Here is a 27,308-nt window from a genome sequence, read left to right on the forward strand (position 1 = left end):
CGAAGTAACATGTCTCCAAGGGTCTGAGAAGAGCTGGCTCCCTGTTGTGGAAACTCAGGAACATAAAAGTTTCCAAGTTTGTCTCAGGGACGCTGTGTGCTTTGTGCAGCCTGAGAACTTTGTAAGAACTGCCCGTGATCGTGTGCACCCGGAGTCCAAGTGAGTCTCAGCGACGCTGTGTGTGTGTGCTTCGTGCTGCCTGAGACCTTTGTGAGGATTGCCCTGTGATTGTGTGCACCCGGAGCACAAGTGAGTCTCAGCAACGCTGTGTGCGTGTGCCCTGTTGCAGCCTGAGACCTTTGTGAGAATTTCCCAGTGACTGTGTGTCCCAGAGCGGGCTTGTTCTCTGCTTCGATCGACCGCGTGACCAGAAGTGCTGCGATCATCATTGCCATCGGCCCAGACCGGCATCCCCAGAGGAGCTGTGAGGAGTCACCGCCGCCGGTCCGAGTCTGCCTTTGCCAAGGAGGGACCTCAAACCATCACCGTCGGGGGTCCGAGTTCCACTGCCCAAGATCAACGAGGTCGCACCTGAGGCCCAAGCCGCGAGGAGAGGAGAGTGAGATCGCACCCCCCGGGTAACGCTCAGGGAGCGTGCGTGTGTCGCCGCCTGAGGCGGGGTGCGGGCTACGAGAGAAGCGCTCTCGGCCTTTCCCATCTTTGCAGCACGAGCGTCCGCTCAAGTCCGTATCACGGCTCGTACGTGCCGGGGAGTGGCAGTACTTTGCCAGAGTGTGGAACCGCACTTTGTTTTCCATCATAACAGTGTTGGAGGCATGTTTTGGCAGTAGCTGACCACGAGTCAGTAAGAGTGGCATAGAGACCGTCCAGAGCACCGCAATCTGTGCCGAAGTACATTGTTTTTGCATTTCGAACTGCCTGATTGTTGCATTACGAAGTGCCTTATTTTTGCATTACGAACTGCCTGATTGTTGCACTACGAATTGCATTATTTTTGCATTACAAACTGCCTGATTGGTGCATTACAAATTGCCTGATTCTTGAATTATGAACTGCATAGCATTGCATTAGGACTGCTTTAGATCATCGCGAATGGTTCATTAATAATGCAAGAACCTACAAGTGCTTGCTGGCCTAATAACCGGCAAGGTGAAATATTACAAATATGCATATGTTAGATTTTTATCGTTTGGTCTCATCATATCTTTTCTTTATCAACATATAATTATTTTTCTGAGACTCGTGTGGTGTCCATTTGTGGTGCTATCACTGTGTTACTGTGAGCGTGGTTGCAAATACTTTACACATTTGCCTTGGAGATAAGCCTGGCTGCTCGTGCCAAGCTACCAAGGGGGTGAGCAGGGGCTATCTGAGAAGGTGTCCTTCCTTTCCCTGACTTAGAAGCAAGGGTCCCTATTTGGACTAAGGTGCCGAGGGGTTATAGTATAATACTCGCACTAGACTGTAGAAGTGGTGTCCAGTGCCCACCGCCTTTAACACCTCATCCAAATATCGCCAGTCCACAGTATTGAAAGCTTTTTTGAAGTTAAGCGATAGAAGGGCAAGGTGAGGGGTGAGAAGTTGGCGGTGGGCCAATGCCAAGTGAAGGCACCGTATGCAGTGCCTCGTGCTGCGGCGTGGCATGAATCTGCATTGGTCCGGGTGAATGAGGCTGTTGAGGACAGATTTAAGGCAAGTGGATAGGATCTTTGCATAGATCTTAACCTCAGTGTTGATTAACGAGATCAGGCAGTACTCTGAGCAGGAGGTCGATTGGGGGCTGTGTTTTGGGTATGACCACAATTGATGTCATATCTGTCTCCGGCAAAGGCTCCTGTCTTTTCTATATAGCGCATGTAGGTGAGGTACAAGGATGTCATGGTACGCTGTATAGTATTCCGTTGGGACGCCATCAGGCCCAGGCGTCGTTCCAGCCGCAGTCAGATAAATAGCCTCTCCTACATATCTTCTAGCAGACTCCTCACTGACCACCATTTTGAGGGACAGGGTAAGTTCTGAGTTGTGTTAATAAGTTTCCAGTCTGCCATGTTGTAATGTTCATAGCTGAAAGTTTGGTACACTGCTTAGTTGTGATCATTCGTCTTAGTAATTGTCCTTTGGTGCCTTTTACGGGCATAAAAAGGACCTGAATCTCATGTCGATTTGCAGAATGGTGTGTTATGTGGCTGTCCGCTTGAACTCCACCGCGCACCTCTGGGTAGAAATGGCAGTGATAAATAGTTTCCGATCTAGGGCCTGATTTAAGGTTTGGTGTATGGGTTACTCCATCACAAATGTGAAAGATTTCCCGTCTGTCGTTTTTCAAGTTACTTTGGATATAATGTACTTGTAATACTGAGGGCAGGTTATCTGTCACGTTTGTAATTAAGTAATATGTCAGCAGAACTCTAAATCTAGGCACTTTTGCCTGAGGATATTCATAAGGTCTTTAAACTGCAGGAAAATAAAACGTCCATCATAAAGAGCTTTACCAGTGGTAATTTATTCTTTTTACCTCACAGTGTTTTGTCAGAAATTGAGGTTTCTGCTTGTTGCTAAAATTTCGACTGTGTGCTTATTTCTGTTTATTCAGTGCTGCTTTTGTTAGCAGTATCCCATTTTTGTAAATTAGGGAAATTGAGCATCAAGTTGTAGTAGAGACAAAAGTAAAGTTTAATTTAGGATTATTGTTGATAGTAATTCATATATATTGTGTAATTTACTTTTACCACTGTTCTACCACTGTTCTTAATTTAAAGATGTATTTTTTATTTACCTTTATGTAAATAATCCTTTATTAAAAATGTTGTTTCTATGGTTGTTGGTAAGGAGCCTCATAACTATTAAATTTACACCAAATGGTGTAGTTACTAATATCACCCCAGAACTTTATGTTGTGTACTTGTATTATTGTTAAAACATATACCACGATTTTATTGGATCGAAAATGTTTCATTTTGAAGTATTGAAATAGGCTATTTTTTTGGATGATGGGCAGTCTTCACTATCATTTGTTTAACTGTTCAATAGCCCCCATTTCCATGGAACTAGGCAACCTTACTATTCGCTTTACCAAGTATGGATTGGACATGTAATATGGTATATTCTTAATTCATGGACATGTAATATGGTATATTCTTAATTCATGGACATGTAATATGGCATATTCTTATTTCATTGTATGTGATGAGTCATTGAGTACAGTGAGGGTACAATGCATGGATTTCATCACCATTCATTCACAGATCAGCTTACTGTGCCCCAGAAGGTTTGAATTATTTTGAGATGAGTCTTGGATGTGGACATTGTAATGCAATGAAAAACTTCAATATGTGACCTGTGTTGCTTATTCTCCCCCAGGTACTTCCACTGCCCAGCGGATAGCTCCGAATTAGCATATGACCCACCCATAGTTATGAATGCAGTCACTTTAAATTACTGCCAAAAAGAGGCCTGGTGCAAGATGGCATTTTACCTTCTCTCCTTTTTCTATTACCTTTACTGGTAAGTGGAATAATTCCCACAAGAAATTTACATATGCATGCAAAAAAATAAAAGTTTTATTTATAGAAAGACCCTTCACTGGCATGGGCTATGGTATGCTTTTGCACTCAGGTAAGTAAATCTTGGACCCTTTACGTATCCTTGTCTCTCACTTAGGTACAGTATGCCAAGCTCAAGGTATAGTCTTAGCAAGTGCTGGGGGGTGCAAGTATACAACAGCTTAATATAGGAAAAGGAATAATGAAAGTAAGTTTAACATCTATTTTATAAAAAGGAAAAATGTGTTTGCATAGCACAACCGTGGAGGAAATGAATTTAGCTATTCCAAAGTCAGTGAGAAAATACAAATGAAGGGGCTACTTCGGAAGTCAAAGGAAGCCAATTGGAAGCATCAAGCATTGGGAAAGGCATTAGCTTTTGCTGGGGACACTGGGGCACAGAGCTGTTGTCTTTGCTAATGTTTTTTTGCCATATGGGCGCCTTATTTGCAAGATGAGCAACTTGGAATGAGTTTTCTCTTGGTTAAAGAAAAGAAATCAAGATGGCCACTTTGATTGTGTTTGCATTGTGTATTAATGGTCACACGCTGCTAGAGCAGTGGGCAGTGGCTGGATCGTGAGGGAGCAACTGTTTAAATAATCAAGAAAGGGATTGTGAAACACCAGGGGGTGGGAAGGACAAAGAGAAAGGGACAGAGAGCAAGTGGCGAGCGGGCACTAGAGGAAAGCCAAATATGTAACTTAAGAGAGTGGAGCTGAGTAAGGGGGAGAGTAGGGGAGCCACGAGAAAGGTGTAAAAAGGACAAAGCGCTATAGGCATGCTTGAACTGAAGCAGAGACATATATTTACATAAGAGAGTGGGGAGCGGCAAGTGAAGGGAGTAGCATGGGGGAAAAGAGAGAGAGAATAATCCCTCATACGTTGCAATGCAAGGTCCTGACGTCAGCAGTGAAAGAAAATAACTTATCGAATCAAAACATGGTGAGACTGAAGTGCTCTTTGAGCAGGACAAACGCAAGGACAGAGAACACAGCCACTGAATGAGGAGTGGAGAACTGAGATTTGCAAGGAAGCCACTGAATCATGAGTTAGGGCCAAATCCAAAGGCCACTCTATGTCAGCATTGGCTACAATAAGTACGATGCCAACAGACGACTAAAGATGTCTATAGGCTGAACCTAGAAAAGTGGAAAAATGATTAAGCACATGTTCCTTAAAGCTTTTTTACTCGAGTAGGTGTCTCTAATTAAGGAGTAAGTCAGGATCCAGTCACCCATGCATACAATAAACTTTTTATTTCCGCAGATCCTTATGTCTTGTTACCTGTTTCTTTTATTCTCTTTCCACACACTTTCATCCACATTTTAATTATCCTGGGTTTGCCTTTGAACAGCTAACGTGTAGCTTCACTGATGCTGTCACGTGGGGGCACCACTTGTATAATGTTTGTAAGATCCATCCTTGGTTCCCATTTTCAGCTGCTGCAACACTCATATTCTCTCTTTGATTTTTCACGGCCTGATGACTTCTTCTTTGCACCTCGGACCACCTGCTAATTCCATCATTCTGTAAGCTTCTGCCATGCACTTACGTCACCACTCTTCTTGCATCTCTCGGCTAAAATTGGGTCAGGTCAGTGGGCAGCCTGTAGCGTCTACTTTACATTTATAATCTTTCACTCTAAAAAAAAAAAGGTAATAGCTGTCCAACATGCTGCCCTATCGTGAAGTGTCTTGGCTGAGGACAACAGGGGGGCTGCCTCTGCCCATACATGTTCTTGTGCTCTGACACACGTTGTGCTACAGACAGGAAATTTAATGCATATATTTATTTTAAAAATCCTGTAGGGTCAAGAAGTGCTTACTCACTGTCAGTATCTGTGTCAAGAAGGGTCATCATGAATATTTCCCTGGTAATATATCAGTAGGTAAAAACAGAGCTGAAAGGGTTTTGTGCAGTGTTGTTTTTTTCTGCCAATATAGTTCTTTTAGTATTACAGGCAAAAATATGTTCCTACCGGTGAAATAATTGCGCATTGAAAGGGCCGATAAACTTTACACCTAGAAGTATAAAAGATGAAAAATGAAAAGTTAGGTGGAATAGCTGAAGCCATTTATGAGGAAAAGCAAGGGTCATCAGTGAATAAAAGTGGTTATTTCTTCCAAAACATACAGAGCAGACAGACACTCCTCACACACAGTTCTTCACCACCAAAAGTTTTATAAAATGTAAATTATGTTGTACGTTTTCTAATGAACTTAACTTATGGATGTAGATGCCTTAGGACTGGTTTTAAGTCCATTAACTGAGATAAGAGCAACTGCATTTTACAAATGATGGCTGGACTGGATCTGCATCCACTGCATGAGCATCCGTTGACTTTCAAGCACTTTAAAGTTGGAAAGGACTTTTTGGCGCCAAATACAGTGACTGTATCAAGACACGAATGACCCTCATTGAAGCACAGCAATCTGGCTACTTCCTGCGCTGAAATAATTTTGAGTAGTGCACTCAAAGGGTGTAGTTAATTTTGTTCTGTAGTCGACAACCATATGTGGTCTAAAAGTAAAGGGGGGACAAAGCGGGATATACTGAAAGCGACAAGTAAATGCAGAAGGAATTTAATGCAAAGCATAGAAGGGACAATGGAATTGCTAAATAGATGGATCTGTAGACATATATCACCTCTAACTGGTTTCCAAAACGCTAAGTGCTCCAAGAACCACTTTTTTTTTGCTTTTTTTTGCAAACCTCAAAAATGTTGCTAGTTTTTTATTGTGTCTGGTAGATTATCGGTTCTTGTGGGTAAGGGCGTAAATTACACAAGCACAGCAAAATTCAATCAGATAGAGCACATTTGTCAAAAAGTTTTGAATTTGTTCTGCGATTGAAATTATACCAAACTTCAAAAGTCACCATAAACATCTTAGTAAACAGACTGAGTGTTAACACTCAAATGTCATTGAACAAGCTAAGCAAAATGTTAGCTTTGAGTATTTTTAGAGAATTCATATTTGCTGCTGTTTGATGCAATATAAAATGCATCTGGCTATTTACTACTCCCTAGTTATGTTATGCACATTGGTAGAGCGCAGTTTCACTAGGGATGGTATCCTGGCGCTGAGCATGTGTGAACCTAGCCAAGCCTAAGGCACAGTGAGGCTGCTCAAAAAGCCAGTTCTTGATCTTGTGGAATTCAATAAGTGAGAAGGAAGCTCATTGTAATGTCCGGCGCGCGTCGAGGCGTTCTAGCCTTCCGCGCTGCCGGGGCGCGCTAGCGCTGACGCGTGACGTCAGACGCTAGCGAGTATAAAATAAAGAGGCTTGGCCTCGGCGGGCAGTCGGAGCCGCGTGTGAAACCAAAGTCACCGGCTCCTGTGTTTATTTAGCGCGAGCGCGCCGATATGCTTATTAGCATAAATCAAAACGCTACACTGGCGACGAGGGAGTGTTTTTGAACCCTGCTAAATGTGCCCATGTCCCCACAGGCCTGAGTGTCTGCTCCATGCTGGTGGCTTGTGATTGCTGATCTTCCCCCCTGGAGGCCCTGCAGAGGTTGCTGGTGCTGCATGTGGGACGTGAGGTGAGAGCCCCATCCATGGGCCAGCCCCCTGGAGCGCTGCCCCACGACCTTTTGGTGGCTGAGAGCTAGCTTGGTGCTTGCCTGCTGATGCCTGGCCAGTGCCCCGGAGTAGGCCCACGCCCTGTTGAAGAGTCCTGGCTCCTAGGACGCTGCAGCTGGATCCATGAGTGACGCGTCCCCGCTCAGTGGAGGGGTGAAGGTGGGCCACACCAGAAGTGCGTAGGGCGTCACCCCTTTGCGTCTGTCCAGGGGAAGAGAATCAGACAGTCTCCGCAGCACGCTGAGCACGTGCCAAGATGGCGTCGATTCCCGCCCTGGAGCCGTTTATCGTCGATGGTGCCCCGTCGTCCCTTGCCGCGCGGTGGAGGGATTGGACAGACCGCCTACAAATATATTTTGAGGGGGCCGGCATATCGAGAGAAAGACGCAGAGCTTTGCTACTCCATCTGGGAGGCAAGGACATCCACCGCATTTACAAGACCATCGTGGAGGCGACGCCGAAGACTTACCTCACACTGCTGAACGCTCTAAACGCCCATTTCGAACCCATGGCGAACAGAGACTATGAAAGATTTATCTTTCGTCAAGCCAAGCAGGAGGCGGAAGAGTCTCTAGACGCGTTCCATGGCAGATTGAAGGAGCTAGCCAGCACGTGTGGGTTCCGAGACGAGCAGGAGGAGATCCGAGGGCAGATCATACAAGGCTGTTACTCATCCAAGCTCCGAGTCACCATCCTCCAGGAAGACGGCAAGCCCCTGGCGGACATCCTCACACTGGGCCGGTCAAAGGAGCTATCGCAGGCGAGGGCCTCGCACATGGAAGCAGCCCTGCATCGCCCCGTTAAGACTGAACAAGTCCAGGTGGCAGAACAGGTGAATGTGGTACGGCCCAAGGTGAGACCTGCCGGAGGGAAAAGACAACTGGACACTAAAAAGAAAGAATACGGGTATTGCGGAGGCCAACCCCACCGCATACAAGACTGTCCGGCAAGAGGGAAGAAATGCAGCGCATGCGGGTGGATGAACCACTTCGCAGCGGTGTGCAGGTCCACCAAAGTCAAGAAAGAAGCTGCACATGCGGTGCAAGAGGAGGCGGATAGCGAAGACATGGACGATGACACCGAGGAGTACCCAGTCCACTACATGTTCGCGATTAACCAGCCACAAAGGAAGAAGCGCAGACTTCCAAGATGTCGCATCTTGATCCACCAACAGGAAATAAAAGCGACTATTGATACAGGGGCGTCCATTGAGCTGATGGCCGCCAACGTCTATCACCAGCTACGCACCAAACCCCCGCTGCGAGAAGCAAAGATCCGAGTATTTGCATACGGCCAGAAGACGCCCATCCCTCTCATCGGGTGTTTTAAGACGGAACTGCAACACGGGGAGAGGAAAACAGGTACCACCGTCTATGTCACAGAAGAAGGCAGCGGGATGTTGTTGAGCGGGCAGTCGGCCGAAGAGCTGATACTGATATCGTTTGCCATGGCAGTCCTAGAGGAGGAGCTGGATACCATCATGGAGGAGTTCGGGGAAGTGTTCAAAGGAATCGGGGCTCCTGAAAGGGAAGGAAGTGTCGTTACATATTGATCCATCTGTCCAACCGGTGGCGCTGAGGCACAGGCGAATTGCGTTCCATCTGAGGCAAAAGGTCGAAGAGGAGCTGGAGGCTCTGGAAAAACAAGGCATCATAGAGAAGGTCAGCGGACCAACCCCATGGGTGTCCCCGATCGTCATCGCCAGGAAGCCAAAACAGCCCGGACAGGTCCGCATATGCGTGGATATGCGCCTCCCCAACGCCGCCGTAAAAAGGGAACGACACCTGACGCCCACCATTGATGACATCCTGGGGGAGCTGAATGGGGCCAGGTGGTTCTAAAAAATGGACCTCCGATCAGGCTACCACCAGCTGCCACTCCATCCAGACTCGAGGTACATAACCACCTTCTCCACACATGTGGGCCTCAGACGGTATCGGCGCCTAAACTTCAGCATCTCGAGTGCCGCCGAGGTATTCCAAAATACCATTAGAGAAGTCCTCAGCGGGCTCCCTGGAGTGCTGAATGTAAGCGACGATCTGCTGATCTATGCGTCAACCATAGAAGAACACCACCAGAGGTTGAGGGGAGTCCTCAAGAGAATTCAGGAGTCAGGCCTGACCCTGCACCGGGAGAAATGCCAATTTATGCAGAACAAGATTAGCTTCTTCGGGTACACATTCTCGGATCAAGGAGTGGCCCCAGACCCAGACAAGGTGAAGGACGTTCAAGAAGCCCCAGCCCCAACCAACATCTCAGAAGCAAGAAGTTTCCTGGGCATGGTAAATTTCTGCGGACGCTTCATCCCCGACCTCTCCAACCTCACCAAACCTCTCAGGGAATTGACAAAATCTACGACCACATGGCAATGGGGCCCTGACCAGGAGCAAGCTTTCCAAGCAACGAAAGCGGCCCTTTTGGCAGACACCCCCTTATCGTACTTCGACCCTGCAAAGCCCACCAACGTGGCGGTGGACGCAAGCCCCTATGGTCTGGGAGCGGTGTTGGCTCAGCGTCAGAGCAATGGAGAGTGGGTCCCCATAGCCTACGCTAGCCGGTCTTTGACCGAGACAGAACAACGATACTCGCAGATTGAGCGAGAGGCCATTGCCATCCACTGGGCCTGTAGACATTTTCACGTATACGTGTATGGCCACCACTTCACGGTGGCGACTGATCATAAGCCCCTCATACCTCTCTTCCAAGGGTCAGCATCGAAACCACCACCCAGAATCGAAAAATGGATACTCCAACTACAGGGGTACGATTACCGGGTGGAGTACAAACCGGGAGCCACGAACCCGGCGGATTATTTGTCGAGGCACCCGCGGAAAGCCACCAAGGAAGAAAGGGAAGAGGCGGAGGACACAGAGGAATATGTCCGGCTTGTGACGGAGCGGTCACGACCCCTTCCGATGAGTCTAGCTGCAATCATCGAAGCGTCTAGAGGAGATGAATGTTTGCGAGCCGCGGCGGATGCCGTCAAGTCAGGGGATTGGAAGGCCATCCAAGAATCGCTAAATCGGAGGACACCCCAAGCCAAACTGACACTGGAATCCATCCTGAGAATAAAGGGAGAACTGTCTATCGACGGCCAAGGATGTCTTCTACGAGGCCCCAGACTGGTCATGCCGGCCAGCCTCGCCCAGCAGGCAGTAGACCTCGCCCACAGAGGGCACCAAGGAATGGTGAAAACTAAGGGCAGGCTCAGAGCCAAGGTATGGTTCCCTGGCATGGACGCTATGGTAGAGCAGACCGTGAGAACCTGCAATTGGTGCCAAGCGGCAGGACAGCCGGACCGCCCTCACCCAGTGGTGACCGAAGCAAACCCCCAGAGGCCGTGGGAGTGTGTGAGCGCTGACTTCGGACACCTCCCAGATGGACGGTATGCACTAGTCATCATCGATGATTTTACTAAATATCCAGAGGTCGAAATAGTGGGAAGCCAAACAGCCACGGAGGTGATTGCGAAGTTCGAGAAAACCATCGCCACTCATGGCATATTTGAAGTGGTCAAGACTGACAACGGACCCCCCTTCCAAGGGCAAGAGTTTGCAGAGTACCTCAGGAGTTGGGGGATCCATCATCGCAAGGTGACACCACGCTGGCCCCAAGCCAACGGAGAGGTGGAGAGATTTATGCGAACCCTCAATAAGACAATACGCATAGCCATGGCGGACGGATCTCCATTGGAAAGGGCGATTTATAGTTTCCTGAGGGAATACTGGATGACCCCCCACGTCACAACCGAGGCAGTGCCGGGAACGGCCACCATGGGAAGAATAGTGAGTGACACGCTTTCCCACCACCTGACCTGGGTTCCGGTACAGGCCAGTAACGAGAAGACTCTGGCCAATCGGACTCGCTCGAATGATCAAGCCAGCAGACAGAGAGGAGCCAAGGAGTCAACGATCCAAAGGCAAGATCAGGTGTATGTCAAGGACCGATACCCTGGAAGCAAATTCAGACTCCCTTTCGAACCACGACCATGGACCGTCATCCGCCGGACAGGCACGATGGTGACCGCCCAGAGAGGAGCTGAAACTGTTACCCGGGATGTGTCCTTCTTCAAGAAAGTTCATCCTGAGACGCCTTCACGTCCCGGGCTCGAGCCGGAGGGACGAAGCCCAAGCCAACTGAGCGGAGACCAGGAGGGGGAGGAAGGTCCGGATGAAGATGGTGATCCCAGAGATCGTGACTCCCAGTCCCTGCCAGCCACTCCTGGGGGTAACCTGCCCAGCTGCTCCCCGTCCCGGGAGGAGCACAGCACCCCAAAGCGCAGGACCCCCGAGGTGGCCCTATCCCGAGGCGGCCAATCCCGCTATGGCCTTCGGAGGAATCCTGCGCCATCGTCCCAGCTGGCTGACTATCTGGTGTAACCCGCAAGGACTGGCAGAATGGTAACAGATCCATCGTTCTTTGTGCCTTTTGCATTATTTGTTTGTTGTTTTGATAAAGGTTGGAAGGAGTGTAATGTCCGGCGCGCGTCGAGGCGTTCTAGCCTTCTGCGCTGCCGGGGCGCGCTAGCGCTGACGCGTGACGTCAGACGCTAGCGAGTATAAAATAAAGAGGCGTGGCCTCGGCGGGCAGTCGGAGCCGCGTTTGAAACCAAAGTCACCGGCTCCTGTGTTTATTTAGCGCGAGCGCGCCGATATGCTTATTAGCATAAATCAAAACGCTATTTACTGTTCCCTAGTTATGTTATGCACATTGGTAGAGCGCAGTTTCACTAGGGATGGTATCCTGGCGCTGAGCATGTGTGAACCTAGCCAAGCCTAAGGCACAGTGGGGCTGCTCAAAAAGCCAGTTCTTGATCTTGTGGAATTCAATAAGTGAGAAGGAAGCTCATTGTAATGTCCGGCGCGCGTCGAGGCGTTCTAGCCTTCCGCGCTGCCGGGGCGCGCTAGCGCTGACGCGTGACGTCAGACGCTAGCGAGTATAAAATAAAGAGGCTTGGCCTCGGCGGGCAGTCGGAGCCGCGTGTGAAACCAAAGTCACCGGCTCCTGTGTTTATTTAGCGCGAGCGCGCCGATATGCTTATTAGCATAAATCAAAACGCTACACTGGCGACGAGGGAGTGTTTTTGAAGCCAGTTCTTGATCTTCTTGTGGAATTCAATAAGTGAGAAGGAAGCTCATGAGTGTAGTGGCAGGTCAATCCTCGCTTTAGGAGTGATGTAGGAAAATGCTCAACTGTTAGATCTAGTTTTCTGTGTGTGAAGTAACTGTAAAACTATGCATTGCAGAGCTGCTGTCTCTTGTGTTTTTGTATTGTTTTAATAAATTACCAATAGTATTGTTTATTGCTTTTTGACATTTTTCTCTCTATGCTAACATGTTAGTGCAACACTTATTCTCCAAATCAGTAACCTAACCAGCTCGGCTTGGTATACAAACACATTTCTTACTCAGTGATTCCAAGTTCAAAATAAACTACTTCTTTGACTGTTTTCAAGTTTACCCATGTCAGATGTTAGTCGATCATCCATTGCTGGTGTTAGCAAAGACCTTTAGAGTTTAATGATATAATAAGTGTTATGTGCTTACTTTTCAGACTCCCTCTTCATCCATTGTTCTGTTTTTGTGTCATGCAGCCCATTACAGCATATAACATGGGGCAATGGGTCAGCCCATTTCAGCTTTTGGCTAAAATCACTGTGATTGATGGCATTCATCCTTTCATAAGGAGTACATCTACACACAAATTGGTTCCCTATAGTGCAATGGTCTAGTACTCCAATTTGTGCTTTTCCCAAAATAAAGTTGTGCAACAACCATAAACAAAACACTCATTAATAAAGGCAAAAGTATGTTAGCCAACACCAGACTTATTGGTTTTTCCAATGCTTGTTTGTACTTTGCATTCTTTTACCAATAATATTGTTCCCCATTTTGCATGTGCCGATACAGGTATTGGAATACTAAGTAAAATAATCATCAGCTTCCTCTAGCTTGGTCAATTGCCATTGGATCACTTTCTGCTTAGCATTGAAGGAAGTGGTGTTGCTGGTGTTGGAAGTGCCCGGGTCTGCACTGGTTTTCTTTTAAAATGAAGTGTTAAGTGTAAGAACTCTTCGTGTGGGTCCAGGGCAATTGGAGGCTATTGGTTAAGAATTGCTAGGGTGATTGGCGTTTATCTCTGGTATCATGGGGCCGAAATGCCATTGCACTCGGACTGGATGATCAAACACCATTTTTGCACTTGACTTTCTCAGTGGGGTTGAACAAGTAGGGCTAACTCTACGGGTTCTTGTAGAATTAGAGACAATGCACCACTAAAGACAGCATTTAATAATTTGAATATCCAGACAATTTTAACTTTAGAAAATAAAATTGGTTTATTGTGGGTGCGTAAATTAGTATGAATAGGTTCACCAAAGAAGCCAAGATGCCTCAAGCCCCTTCTGAGCCAGAAAACAAACCCCAACTTTTATTATTATTGTAGGAACATCTTGCTTGACATTTGAAAAGTTTAGCATGGAACCCTTTAGCCAGTGTTGTTCTTTGGTGATTCTTTTGGTCATTTTGGTTCAATTCTGAAGCGCTCAGGTCTCCTCTATAAAAATATAGGTTTGAGTAATAGAATGATGACAGCTATACTGGTACTCATTCATTTTGTTTATCCAGCATCTGGTGGTATAAAGGATGTTAAAAATAAAGATCCCAAAGAAAATCATGATGTGTATGGCCTTTAAGAGAGGCTACCCAAAAAACAAGTCAAACAAAAAGGCCGGGGGGCGTGGCTTGGACGCCGATGGGGACGGTCGCGTGAGCCGAGAGCTCCGTGCCGCCCTTGTTAGTTATCCTGTCTAAACGCTGACCGCTCCACCGGCGACCCTGGTGGGGGGGGCCCTCCTGACATTGGGGGCCAGCGGCGGAGAAGACAGGACTCCTGCTGCCCGGGAGCGGAACTGGACCCGCGCTCAGTGACCGGGGAGGCCTGATACGGCGTTGGCTCCAAAGTTTTGCTGCTACCGCAGACCGGCATTTTGAATTGGAGAGAGCGGTGGGCTCCGGCGCCCGACAACCCCGTTATTATGGGAAAGGCATGTGGAAAACAGGTTGGGGGGTCACCCGGACCCGGACGGTGAGCAGTCGGAGCAGAGAGTGCGGGGACTGGCGGACCCACCTTCCGAGGGGATGATGCAGCAGCAGGTGGATCAGATTCTCCGGGCGATCTCGGACACGAAAGATGCTCTCCAGCATGACATTACTCAGGTGTCACTGGGGCTGGGGCTTCTCCGAGCTGACCATGCAAAATTGGTGGACCGGGTGAAGCAAACGATTCTGGAGGTCCTGGAGCCGTCACAGAAGGTACTGGATGTTCAAATGGCGGATGTGCTTCGTAGGGTCCAGGTGCTGGAGAAAAGAGCTGAGGATGCCGAAGTAGTGGGTCTGCCGGAGGGGATTGAAGGGAATAATATGATTGACTATCTGGAACACTGGCTGCGCACGGAGGTGGCCCCGGAAGGTCTGACTTCATTTTACACTCTGGAACGTGCACACAGGGTCCCTGCTCACCCACTGGCGCCTGGGAGGCAGCCCCGGCCGGTGGTAGCCCGACTGCTACATTACAAAGATAGGGACCTCTTGTTGCACAAGGCACGTACGTCTGGTCCCTATATGGTGGGCAATGGCAGTGTGACACTGTTTCCAGATTACACTCTTGAGGTGCAGCGCCATCGAGCTTCATTTCTGGCGGTCAAGAAGGCCCTTCGAGAGGAAGGCATTAAATACTCTCTGATGTTCCCGGCGCGGCTGCGAATATCTTTGGATGGCAACACGATCTTTCATAATACCCCAGACAAAGCATGGAGTTGGTTGGAGGCTCACCGGGCGGGAGGGCCTGGGACGGGGCGCACAGATGAACAGAGGGTGCATATACCCCGACCGCGCCGGGAGCAGCGTACTAGGAGACGACAAACTGAGGCGCGGAGGCCCACCGCTACTCAGACAGAGCAGGAGAGGCTGGCGGTGCTACAGGCGGTGTCGGCAGTATCGCAGAAGAGTGATACTGCATTACTGGGACTGACACACTCTGAGAGGGTTCGGAGGGCACTGATTCAAATGAAACTGACGGGGGAGTGTCACGATGCAGCATGTTACTCCGGGGACGGCGGATGAACTTGTGGACGCTTGAACTGATGAGGTCACTAGTAAGAGGGGCATGGTGTGATGAGTGCTGGTTGTTTGAGGGGATACGTGGGGAGTATGCCTCAGCAGATGATGGAGTTTGAGGACCTGCCTGGGGCACGCTGGTCCTCGTCTGTTGGGGGGGGGGGCCCTTGCTGGGGGGTGGAGTGTCTTTTATAATCGGGGCTGGCATGGGAGTGCGACGAGGCGACGGGCCGGTCTTCTTGGTGTCGGTCACTTCTCCCCCCCTTAGTTTGCTATTAGAGCGATTCTCTGGTAGTTACCAGAGAGACTATTAGGAGACTGTTTGGATGGGAACTAGCAGTTTGGAGCCTGTTCTAGGATGGGGAGTTGAGGGGTTTGTGGGTTTTGTTAAGGGGTTGTTGGGGGAAATTTGTATGACTGGTGCGCCTCGATGGGGTGAGCAGTTATGATGTATGAGCGAACTATATAATGGGGTCAATACCTGAACTAAAATGTATTACTTGGAATGTGCGGGGGATGCATACAATGGTGAAACGCCACAGGATCCATGCTTATCTGGTACGAAGAGGGACACAGATAGCTTTCCTCCAGAAAACCCATATAGACCAAAGTGAAAGCCGGGCGTTACAGCGCCGTTGGAGAGGGCAACTTTTCTGCACCACGTATTCTGCTTATGCCAGGGGAACTCTAATTTGGGTGAGAGCGGGGGTTCCCTTTCAGCCAACACAGCAAGTGGTGGACCTAGAAGGTAGATATGTAGTGGTCATGGGTAGATTGGATGGGAGGGATGTGACATTGTGCAGTGTGTATGCCCCTAATGTGGACCAGAAATCCTTTTTTGCCATGTTAACGGGAAAACTAGCATCTTTCTTGATGAGATCTGTACTACTGGGGGGTGATTTTAACTCCGTGTTGGACCCTGAACATGACAGGTCACACCCACCATTACCTCATGCTCCCGCCCATCAGATCTCGAAAATTAGGAAGGACTGGCAGACTAAGTGGGGATTGGTGGACTCTTGGCGAGCCCAGCATATAGGGGAGCGCAATTACTCTTGTTATTCACCCCTGCATGACTTGTATGTGAGATTGGATGCGGTGTTGTACACTTCGGATGTGCATGCCCGGGTGCGTTGTAGTGAATATCTTGGGAAAATGCTATCAGACCATAATCCATTGTTACTAATGGTAAGATGGACCCGTGAACGGCCGCGCATCCCCACCTGGCGGCTGTGCCCGTTAATCTTGGAAGACCTGGTTTTCCGAACGGAACTCGGAGAAAGGATAGAGCGTTATTTTCATGAGAACAAGGGTACAGCGTCGACTCGAGGCCTAGAGTGGGACGCGTTTAAAGTAGTCTTATGGGGTGACTGTATAGCTAAACAGACGGGTGTGCGGAAAACGTTATTGCAAGATATAGAAAAGGTGGAACAGCGGCTGCGGCACGCAGAGATAGCCTGTCCGGAGGATCCTTAATTGCGAGTTGAGGTTTTGGCAGCGAAGGAGGAGATGGCAGCGCAGGTAGAGCGCTTGCGCTGCTTTGACCACAAGGAATACCTGATTCGTACACATGCGGAGAGGGACAAGACGGGTCCCTCTTGGCATGGCTAGGGAATCCGGCACCGCGAGGTACGCCTATTCTGGCATTAACTACCCCGCTGGGAGCACCAGAGTACACCCAGAATGGGATTAATGAGTTGTTCCTAACATATTACAAGACGCTTTATGAGAGTAAGCTGCAGGGCGAGCCTGAAGAATTGACAGAGTTTTTGGCTGAGGTGCGGTTGCCACGACTCGAGGAAGCTCAGGGGGAGCTGTTGGGGCAGGAAATCACAGAAGGAGAAATACATTGTGCAATAAAACATATGGCACGCAAAAAAACTCCGAGGGTAGACGGACTCTCTATAGAATTTTATTCGGCGTATGTGGACGTGCTGACCCCCAAGCTCCGGATGGTATATCAGGAGGCCAAGGAGGTGAGATGCTTGCCGAGCTCTACCCGAGAGGCCATTATTATTCCGTTGTTAAAGCCAGGGAAAGACTCGGAATCACTGGCGGCGTATAGCCCGTTGTCAATGTTGACAGCGGACTATAAGATTTTAAGTAGGATCCTGGCATCCCGGCTACTGCCCCATATGTCACACTTGGTTCATGACGACAAAGCGGGTTTTATACCAAGGAGAACTACTGCTACCAATGTGAGGCACCTTATGCGAATCCTAGGAGAACATCATGTTGACAAGCCGGACGCGGCGGTTCTCTCGGTGGATGTAGAGAAGGCGTTCGACAGTCTAGAATGGCCATACTTGTCCCGAGTTCTGTATGCCTTTGGTCTTGGGAAATCCTTCATAGAGTGGACGGAGCTGCTCTATAGGTCAGCGACGGCGCGAGTACGCACGGGCACGACGATCTCCTCTATTTGTCCGATTGGACGAGGCACGCGGCAGGGATGCCCACTCTCTCCATTGTTGTTTGCCCTGGCCATTGAGCCTCTGGCATCTCATGCCCGACTGGGGAACTATTATGCCGGCTTGTATCTGCGGGGAGAGGCTCAGTTTATTTCTTTATACACTGACGACCTATTGATGTTCCTAGGGGATATAGCGACGGAGTTATATGGGGCGAGACACTTGCTTCAGGTGTTTGGAACTTATTCGGGGTTGAAGGTGAATTGGGCAAAGACTTGCTTATTCCCGGTGGCCCTGACATCGAGGGACCCTCCCCAGACGCTGGGAGTGAGATGGGAGCCTAGATGGTCACCTTATCTTGGCACTAACATTTATCATGCCCCTGACGATCTATTAGAGGGCAACCTGGGCAGAGCTATACGCGGCCTCTGGAGTAGTATGGTATTCTGGAGTGCACTGCCCCTATCGGTACCGAGTGGGTGGCGCTCCTGAAGATGGTAGCACTGCCACGGTTGCTGTACTACTTTCGGACATTGCCGATCTTGTTCCCGGGATCCGTGTTCCGGCAGCTTCGATCCATGATTTGAAGGTTCCTGTGGGGGTCTGGCAGGAGAAGAGAAGCATTATCCACAATGATAAGACCAAGTGCAGACGGGGGCATGGCAGCCCCAGATTTTGAGTGGTATTACTTAGCGGCGCAGCTGCAATGGCTCACGCAAGCAGTGGTGAGGGAGTTCCGAGGTCCGGATGGCCCTGTGGGTCGCTGGATTCCACGGTACATTTTATCCTTTATAGTTTTGCAACAAAAGATGCGGCTTGAGTTACTTACGACTGAAGGACGGACACTGCGGCTGTGCTGGAACTGGAGTCAATGTAAGGCAGGTATAGCCCGTCTGTATGCCCCGGAGATACCGCTGGGGATGTGCACGGCACTCCCTCATGGAGGGGATTGGACAGCATTGGCACATTGGGAGGCCCTGGGACTACAGGTGATGGGCGATTTATACGAGAACGGGACCTTGTTGTACTTCCAGAATTTGCAACATAAGTATGACCTTCCAAATGGGGATTACCTGTTGCATTCATCACTAGTTGCCGCAATTCAACGCTATTGGAGGACAGTTCTGTCAGAACCCAGCACCTCAAAGGCGGGCCAATATGTAGTGATGGCAGCTGGGACCTATAAGGCTATAACGTGTTTATACCGTCGAATGCTAACGGAGAATTTAGAACCATTGCGTACACTGCAGGGGAAGTGGGAAATGGAGCTTGGCAGGGAGATCCCGGAGAAGACGCGGGCACAACTGGTTAAAAGAGCGTGGAAAAGTATAATAAATGCCCGGTTTCAATTGATACAGTTCTATGTCCTACACAGAGCATATCTAACACCTGAGAAGCTCAATCGATACTTTGGGGCGGCGGTGGCGGCTCGGTGTCCACACTGTGCTCTGGAGGGAGCAGACTTCCTTCATATGATGTGGGGGTGTACGAAGTTAGGGACGTATTGGGGGGAGGTGATGGATACATTGAATTCTACTACGGATAGGACGCCGGAACTGGATCCGGGTACTTGCCTACTCCATTGGTTCCCGCACATTCCCAGAACTAAAGTTACTAGTAAATTTATAGACTTAGGGCTAGTATTGGCTAAACGGGAGCTAACTATCCATTGGAAATCGAGCCAGGGTCCTGAGATGGGGAGATGGAAGGCAGAACTACTTAAATGGGCAGGCAGTGAGAGCACACTCAGACTATAAAAGGCATCACGCGGGAGCAGCGACAGAGAGTACGAGGCGGTGAGGGCATGGGAGGCTTTAGTGGAAGTCGATCACCGGATTCAGATTCAGAGGAGGATATCCATGGGGAGGAGATGGGAAGCCCCGGACCACGGGACGGAATGGCTTGACGATCTGGCGCTGTGCCAAGTTTGCCAATTAAGGGATAGGGTATTGCTACCCCCAGTACAACACTGTTCTAAGTAGACACTGTAACAAAGCTGCATAGGAGACTCTCGCAACTGATTGTATTGTAAAGTCCTCACGGCGCACCGGTAGACAAGGAGGGAGGGGGAGGGGGGGAAAGTTGGAAAGGGAGGGCTGGTAATGTGATATCCTGATTGCAATACGGCATTAGTGCTGATATATTTGATGTCATTGATTGTTATGTTTATGTTTAATTTGGAAAACAATAAAAATATCTAAAAAAATAAAAAAGTCTAACAAAAAGGCCTCCACCCTGACGAGTCCTTGATACTTCCTTGTTGTCTCCTTGTGACTCTGTAGCTGACCACTTGTGACCACTGGGGTTCTATCCTTGGTTGCTGAAGTCTTGAGCCCCCCTGGACTCTAAATTTGCAGGCAGTTGGGAAACACTTGTGCTGGTAACCATTATTTGTCGATATGGTGTTTTCTCTTTTGTTTTCCTTGGGGCCCTGAATTCATAATCTATAGGTTGTGGTAGAGTTTTCTCTATTATCGAAGAACCTAAGGCTTCCACGAGCACCTACCTTACCTCATGAGTTCCACTCCGGCACCCTTGAGCTAACATTAAAATTAAAAGTTGTCCCCTCTCTCAACATCGAGGTCCACAAAAGAACATTAATAAAGTAAAAAATAACAAACACTATTTAATAATTGAATTCCAGTCCAAGAGAACGCTTTTAAAAGTATTTATTACAGAATCTTACTAACAGTCACTACAGAATAATTTGTTAATTGTCCTGAAGACATGCATTTCAAAATACAAATCCCAATAATACAGCAAAATTAATACAGCATGGTTAAAGTTTTGGGAAGAAATAGAGAAATTCCAATGTAAGGGTTGGATAAACACCTAACACAACTAACAATACTACACTAAATCAGATATCAACTACTTCTAGCACCCATTTTTTCCCAACCACTAATTTATGACCAAATCTGATCCCAGACTCCAGGTACTGTAATGGATGAACTCCTTGTGCAATATTAGTCAAATTATTAATATATCTATTAATAGTCTGAGACCTATCTGATACATATGTACAGCATAGAGTCTTCATTATCGTACAAGCACCTCCTTCTTTTGCTAAAAGTGTGCCCAAAGACATTTTATTCTGAATTACTATGCTTCAAATGGCAAGCATCTCTTCATTAATACCAACTACAACACATGCTGTGTTATCCACTAAATGCTCTATTAAGAGCTTTCTAATCTTCGCAACATTTACAGCAAGTCTTATAGAAGAAATCAAGGCAGAGAAAACATCCTGATTCTTTTGCCCTACCCTATCATGCCTCATTCTACTATATAGTACTATTTAAACTATTCACATAATAGATTTTAGGAAACACTAATGCAAAATGACAGGTACCTGTCCAGATCATTAGAAGTGTCAATTAAACAGTTTTGTTACATGTGTGATAAATACTTCTAAACATAGGATTAGCACATAAAAGGGAACACCTGTTTGCATCATAGGTATATGTACATCACTAAACTACAAAAAGTTCGATGTATTTGTGATTTCTTAATTACAGCATCTTTTTTTAAACTGATTCTCATTACTCCAGAACCTGCAGGTTTAGCATTTTGTTTTTGATTATTATATTCTCTATTAAAGTTATGCTCTGCTTCAGTTAGTTTACCTCTGGAAAAGAGACATTCTTCACATTATTACTTTTTATATTGGCACTGTGAAGCTTTATAGGAAGTGGCATGAACTCAACTCCCCCAAGATTTGCAAAAGCAGGCAACTCACCTATTGGGACATTGTGATCTGTATTAAATTCCTCTAAAACCCTGTAATGCCTTATTATTTAATAATATATTGACCAGGAATAAGCATAAGAGATAGGTGATTGCATGTAAGTTACACCTTCAGAAACCAAAATGAGTAACATTCATGATCTCTTTAATTCTTTAACAGCACCATGTAACTATTTTCTAAATAATTATTCTTAGAATTATTTGTAACATCTAATTCATCATGTTTCGTACTATTGTCATTAACAGTGTTTGAGAGATTCACCCACAGGAGGAAATACGTATACTAGCAGTCCAATAACAATAGCTGACATTAAAACTTCTAAAACTACTTTGAAACCCATACAAATCTTCTCTCTTTTCATGAACTTTTTCTCTTCTTGTCTGTCTTTCAAAAAATGAAGTCTTTCAAAAATTTCAAAAATAACGTTTTTCAAAAATCGGTTACAAATTCTGCAACAGTCAACCGTTCTCTGTATTTCAGGAAAACGTATTCAGCATCAGAGATTTCTCTGTCTCTTTTTTTAACTTATGGTAGTTTGTCTAGATCTCCAAACAAAAATAAATCAAAGATCTTTCCAGGTAATGCTTCTTCTGGTTCAATTCTTCATAAATACAGCCACTCACTTCAGGCTCTCCAATAGCATTTTTACTGGTTTCTTCAGCTACTTGTGAAACACCAAGAACAGAATTACTCTGCACAACACTTCTTTACGAACTCTCACCCTCAGTTTGAACTTGTTTTCCTTGAATTCAATTTTGAGCAACTGAGCTTCCACTCTCATTTGTTTGCTTTTCAAATTTGCTTTTCACTTTAGTTTTCACTGTTATCGCTTGCCTTTCTGTCACCCTTACTAAGTTTTGAGTCAGGCTTTCTGACTTAATAACTCATGTGACAGCGTTTCAGGGGCCTACAGTCCCAGAGTGTGTGATGCATGTATATAAAATGGTAGTCCGGTTCACTTCACAGGAATGTTTGTTACCAGGATAACCGGATAAGTTCTTCACCATCGTTTCTGCAAACAGTATTTTCTTATGTGATTTTTGCAGGTATCCACTCTCCAGGTTGTAGATATGCAGCTTAGGGCACCGAGGGGGCAAGCTGTACCTGATAAGAGATAGAACACAGTGTATCAGCCAAATATTTGCACTAATCCAGGATCAAGTCATGAGTAATACTGAGAAAAGATGCATATGGGATACCAGAGATAGTCCTTGGCCTGCTCCTCGATATTTTATGTGAGCGTAGACCAATATTTCATTTGGAGTATACTTCATACTCAGTAACACCACAGGGAGCACATCTGGCCATTTCAGAGAAGCCGTTGCACACATTTTCGCCAACATGCTTTTGATCACACCATTGTCTGTCAACTACATCCGATGTTTACAAATGGTAACCTGCAATGAAACTTTTAATTAATGTCTAATGTGTCACAGATCACCTTCATGACATTTTTGCAACTGTCAGTGTATCATGTCTCCTTGTTTGGTATTCCGCAACACATTCTGAAAACATGCACACCACTATTAATATGTACACTAGATTATTACATGGTGCAATTTCCACAACATTGACCTGCAATCTAGTAAACAGACCATGCACCTTTTCCGGATGACTCATGACTACTCAAGTTTGAGTTTTCTTTCTACTAATATTTTGCTACCATACTGTATACCTCTGACAATGACTTCCTGCAATGTTCCTAAAGTGAGGAAGGACCCAGTAGTGATTAACATGTATTAATCATCCCATCTCTTCCCACATTTGTAGGTCCAAGTGAATTTGACAACACAAATCTGTCATCATTGCTTGCCCAAAAGAAGTGGTTTCATTGGGTACATTCAACCCTTTCCCACTCTTTCTTTTCCACATCGGACATTTAATCCTGTTCTTCCTTCAACTCATGCAATGTTTGTATTGACAAAAAAGTAAGAGCAGGTGCTGGGTGATTACCAACCCGCATCGACAATGCAGTAGACAGTGCTGCTTAGTAACTTGCAAATGCAGCTGCATTATTATTTCCTTTAGTGACATTATCACTGCCACATCCATGTGCTGCACATTTTACAACTGCAATTTCGATGGGGAACTCAAAGAATAGAACAAATCAAGAATTTGCAGTCCATCTCAAATTGGTGTCCCAGCAAAAGTCATGAATCCAGGCTGTGACCACAACAGTCCAAAATCATGAACACTGGCTATTGGTATAAATTGTAACACCGTGTGCAAGCAGAACAACAGGCACTAGTGAAAGCTATCAGCTCAGGAACCTGGGCAGAAAACACATCTCACAAATATAATGCTTCAGCATTGTCAATATCATTATATTTTCATTTTCCACTTCTAGAAGTGTCACAAAAGGTAGTAGAATTTAATGTACCACATCTTCTGATTGACATATTTGGGGCTACAAGAGTTATTAACTCATTTTAATCAATCTTGCATTAGTCATATATTGGATTCTGCTTCGGGTCAATTGCGTCTCCACTGAGTGTGGCACAAACACAATTAATGTATGATCCAAAACCCATGAATTACTTTGGGTGATGACTACAGCTGTAGTTGCATTGGATTTCAAACATCCAGGTAGAGCAACAACAAAAGGATCAAGAGTTCCAGAAAAATAAGCAACACGTCTTTTCCCACTGCTGTGCTGTTGAGAGAGAACAGAAAGAGAGCACCTATCTTTTTAATGACAACACAAAAAAATATTTTTCATTATTCAACATTTCTAAAACCGGTGTTGTGCACAAAGTGTGTCTTACTTCCAATGAATACAAAACAGTGAGGAGTGGAATGCTTGAATTAATCTCAGTCACTGGTAATCCCTCGGGCCGCATTCCACACCATCTTTATTTTGCACACCTTGCCAACTCAGTTTGGACCCAGCTATATGCAAATCAGTCTTGCCCCTGCTCCAATGGAAACAGTACAGCCTGAACTGCTAAACCAGCTCCTCCCTGAACTGCACATAAGCAACCAGGACCGGGTTTGCCCTAGTTGTGTGACCATCAGCTGGTACAGATCGGTTCCAGTGAAACAGTGCACAGGACCCACGCCTAGGCATACCCGTCCCACTTAGGGCAACACAATAAGTATACAAAACAGTGATGGAAGGAATGCTTGAATTAATCTCAGCCACTCAGACCGCATCCCAATCCATTATTATTTTGCACACCATGTCACCTCAGTTTGAATGCAGCTATATGCAAATCAGTCTTGACCCTGCTCCAATGGGAACAGTCCAGCCCATCTGCCAAGCCAGTTCCTCTCTCACCCAGAACACAAGCAGCCCAGGACCAGCCAGTGGTTCAGATTAATTCAAGCATTCCATCCATAACCTTGTTTTGTTTATTGCATTTGATGTCCTAAGTTTGCTGGGTATGCCCAGACATGGGTCGGGGCTCACTGTGCCACTGGAACCAAGCTACACCTGGTCCATAAGAAGGGAGAAACCGGTCCTGGGTCGCTTGTGTTCCGGTTCAGTGTTCCTGGCAGTATGGGCTGGACTGTTCTCATGAGGACCAGGTTCAAGACTGATTTGCATTTGGCTGGGTCCAAAGTGAGGTGGCCTGGTGAGCAAACAAGATGGATTGAGATGTGGCCCGAGCGATTGCCAGTGGCTGAGGTTAATTCAAGCATTCCATTCATCACCTTGTTTTGTTTTTAGACCCAACAAAGGCTTTCATACATTCATTATCCCAAGGCACTAGATCACTTATGTCACTATGTGTCTCTCTAATGCTAAGCAGTTAATGAAAAATTGGGCATCTCCACTGGCGACAGTTGTCTACAGTGCTCAAGGACACTTTTACATCTATCTGTGCATGAGGCGGGATCATTCTTAGAATTGCGGAGATGCGGTCTTTGGACACATCTCTTACTCCTTTCTGAACGTGTTGTCCCAAATATTTAACTATTGTCTGACAGTACTGTAATTGTGTTGGTCAGAGCTTGTTTCCATGTTCAGCTAAATGATTTAACAGTGCAATAGTGTCTAATATACAAGCCTCTTTTGCTTTAGCAGGATTTGTGGATAGATACCTCTTTGTTTTAATGTAACCTACACTGGCTAAGCATTTTTTATTAGCCCAATGTCTTTATCTGTCAAATCCCAAACCTCCCCTTTTACAGTCTGTCTTAAATCTGAAGCGATGTCCTTTTCTGTGAAAACTGGAAAAACATTTACTATCTCTGACTTTAATTTTAATTGAAACCAATATCTGTGCTATTTGTCTCAATGTAGACACCATCCGGTGTAAAATAAATTTCACAATTCAGTTTACAACGTAAATCCCCACCTAGCAGGTTAACAGGACTAGTTTCACTAATTATATCTCATGGTTATCTGTAACAGAACCTATATTCGCTTGAACAAAAGCAAATATTTTAAGAACAACATGTTTATTTGTAATGCCTACAGCTTGTGCTTCTGTTTCCATGAGGGCTAGGTTATGAACTCCCACTGGTCTAACTGTGGAACGGGTAACACCAATATCAACTAGGAAGGACATGGGGTAACCATTAACTGTGCCCTCCACATATGGTAATCTGGTCTACCTCAAGAACTGCACCAGGCATGCAGTCTTCACTCCGCACAAGCACCATCATTGTGTCTATGTCCTTGTGGTACCGCTAGGGTAGCTGCAAATTGTGGAAATTGATCACTAATCACTGATAGTCTTGTCTCATTCTGGGACATCGAAATCTTCACAGCTACCTCATTGACAGGTTGCACCTGTATATTTACTCTACATATTCTCCTCCAGTATCAACATTGACCACAGCTGTGGCACACTCCAGTCTACATCATCTCATACTCACAATAGTCACTAGGATATTTTTTGTAAGTCACAATTTCATTAATTGACTTTGGTTGCCAGCACATTACACTTTGTTATATCTGCATGCTTAATTCTGGTTTCAATCCCAAAGCAAAAGATGACACAAAACCTGATGCACCTTCTCTTAGTAGGATCGTCCAACCTACTATATTGTCTGTACACCTACTCAGTCTGTCATAACGCGCATGAACTGTTGAAACGTTTGACATGCTCACAATCAAAATTCTGAATACATTTCTCTGGTTCTTCTCTCAATTTTGAACATTATTTTGTAAAAGCCCATAAATCATGACGTGTCCAAGGTATATGAATGTTTGTTGGCCCACTTGATGCAGGACCAAGAACTCTCAAAGGAAATGTAGTTGCCTCAGGACAACATGATATATCATTTGCACCACCACTATAATTTCTTTCCAAAGGCTTTGCCCTTAAATCCAGCAACTCTTATGTTTTTCAACATCTTCACCGGCTCTAATTTTTGCCGGACATTTTTCAAAGTAATGTCCCTGTTTCATTATTGTTTCCTTTCACAACTCAGCTTGTATTATTTGCATTCCATATGAAGGAGCTGGTAGCGCATAAAATGTAGGAATTCTCCTTCTGTCTGAATTTGCATTCATTTCTTTAGCTGGCTGCTCCAATTTCTCAAATGCACCACGCACTTATTTTTCAGTTTGTAAAATCAGCAATATCAACTCATCAGGTGTTGATTTTGCAAGTGTGTTATTTAAATTGCATGAACCTACAAATTGGGCCAAATTCTAATTGCATCAACTGAAGTCAGGGAAGAATTAACTGGAAAGAGGTTACATATGAAAGGATTTCCTGGATTACATCAGGCCACGTTTGGAACAAGGGAGCAAAAGAAGGGTTTTACTGAGGCAGGCCATGACTGCAGCTGCTCCCACCACCTTCTCTAACATAGTCAAAACACCACATGCACAAAGAATCTGCCCAGATGTCACTCAAAACAGGTCAAATCCTCACCCTTCCGTGAAGACCAATACTGGATCTCACCAGCTTTGACAGTAAGATCTATCCCCAACCTTTCTTTGCTCTGATAAAATAATTAAGAAGGCACTGAGTTCAATTGTGTGTCTTTT

General features: G+C 46.2%; 1 protein-coding gene across 1 annotated transcript in view; it reads left to right on the forward strand.

Annotated features, from left to right (window-relative positions):
• The window catches only part of CNIH3 (cornichon family AMPA receptor auxiliary protein 3), a 621,447-nt gene that overhangs the window by 564,611 nt on the left and 29,528 nt on the right, over positions 1–27,308 (forward strand). Inside the window, exon 5 of the mRNA XM_085609126.1 lies at positions 3,322–3,465. Coding sequence (XP_085465252.1) covers positions 3,322–3,465 — 144 coding nt within the window. The remainder of the gene's footprint in view (positions 1–3,321; positions 3,466–27,308) is intronic.

The sequence above is a fragment of the Triturus cristatus genome, chromosome 6 (assembly GCF_964204655.1).
Source record: "Triturus cristatus chromosome 6, aTriCri1.1, whole genome shotgun sequence".
NCBI lineage: Eukaryota > Metazoa > Chordata > Amphibia > Caudata > Salamandridae > Triturus > Triturus cristatus.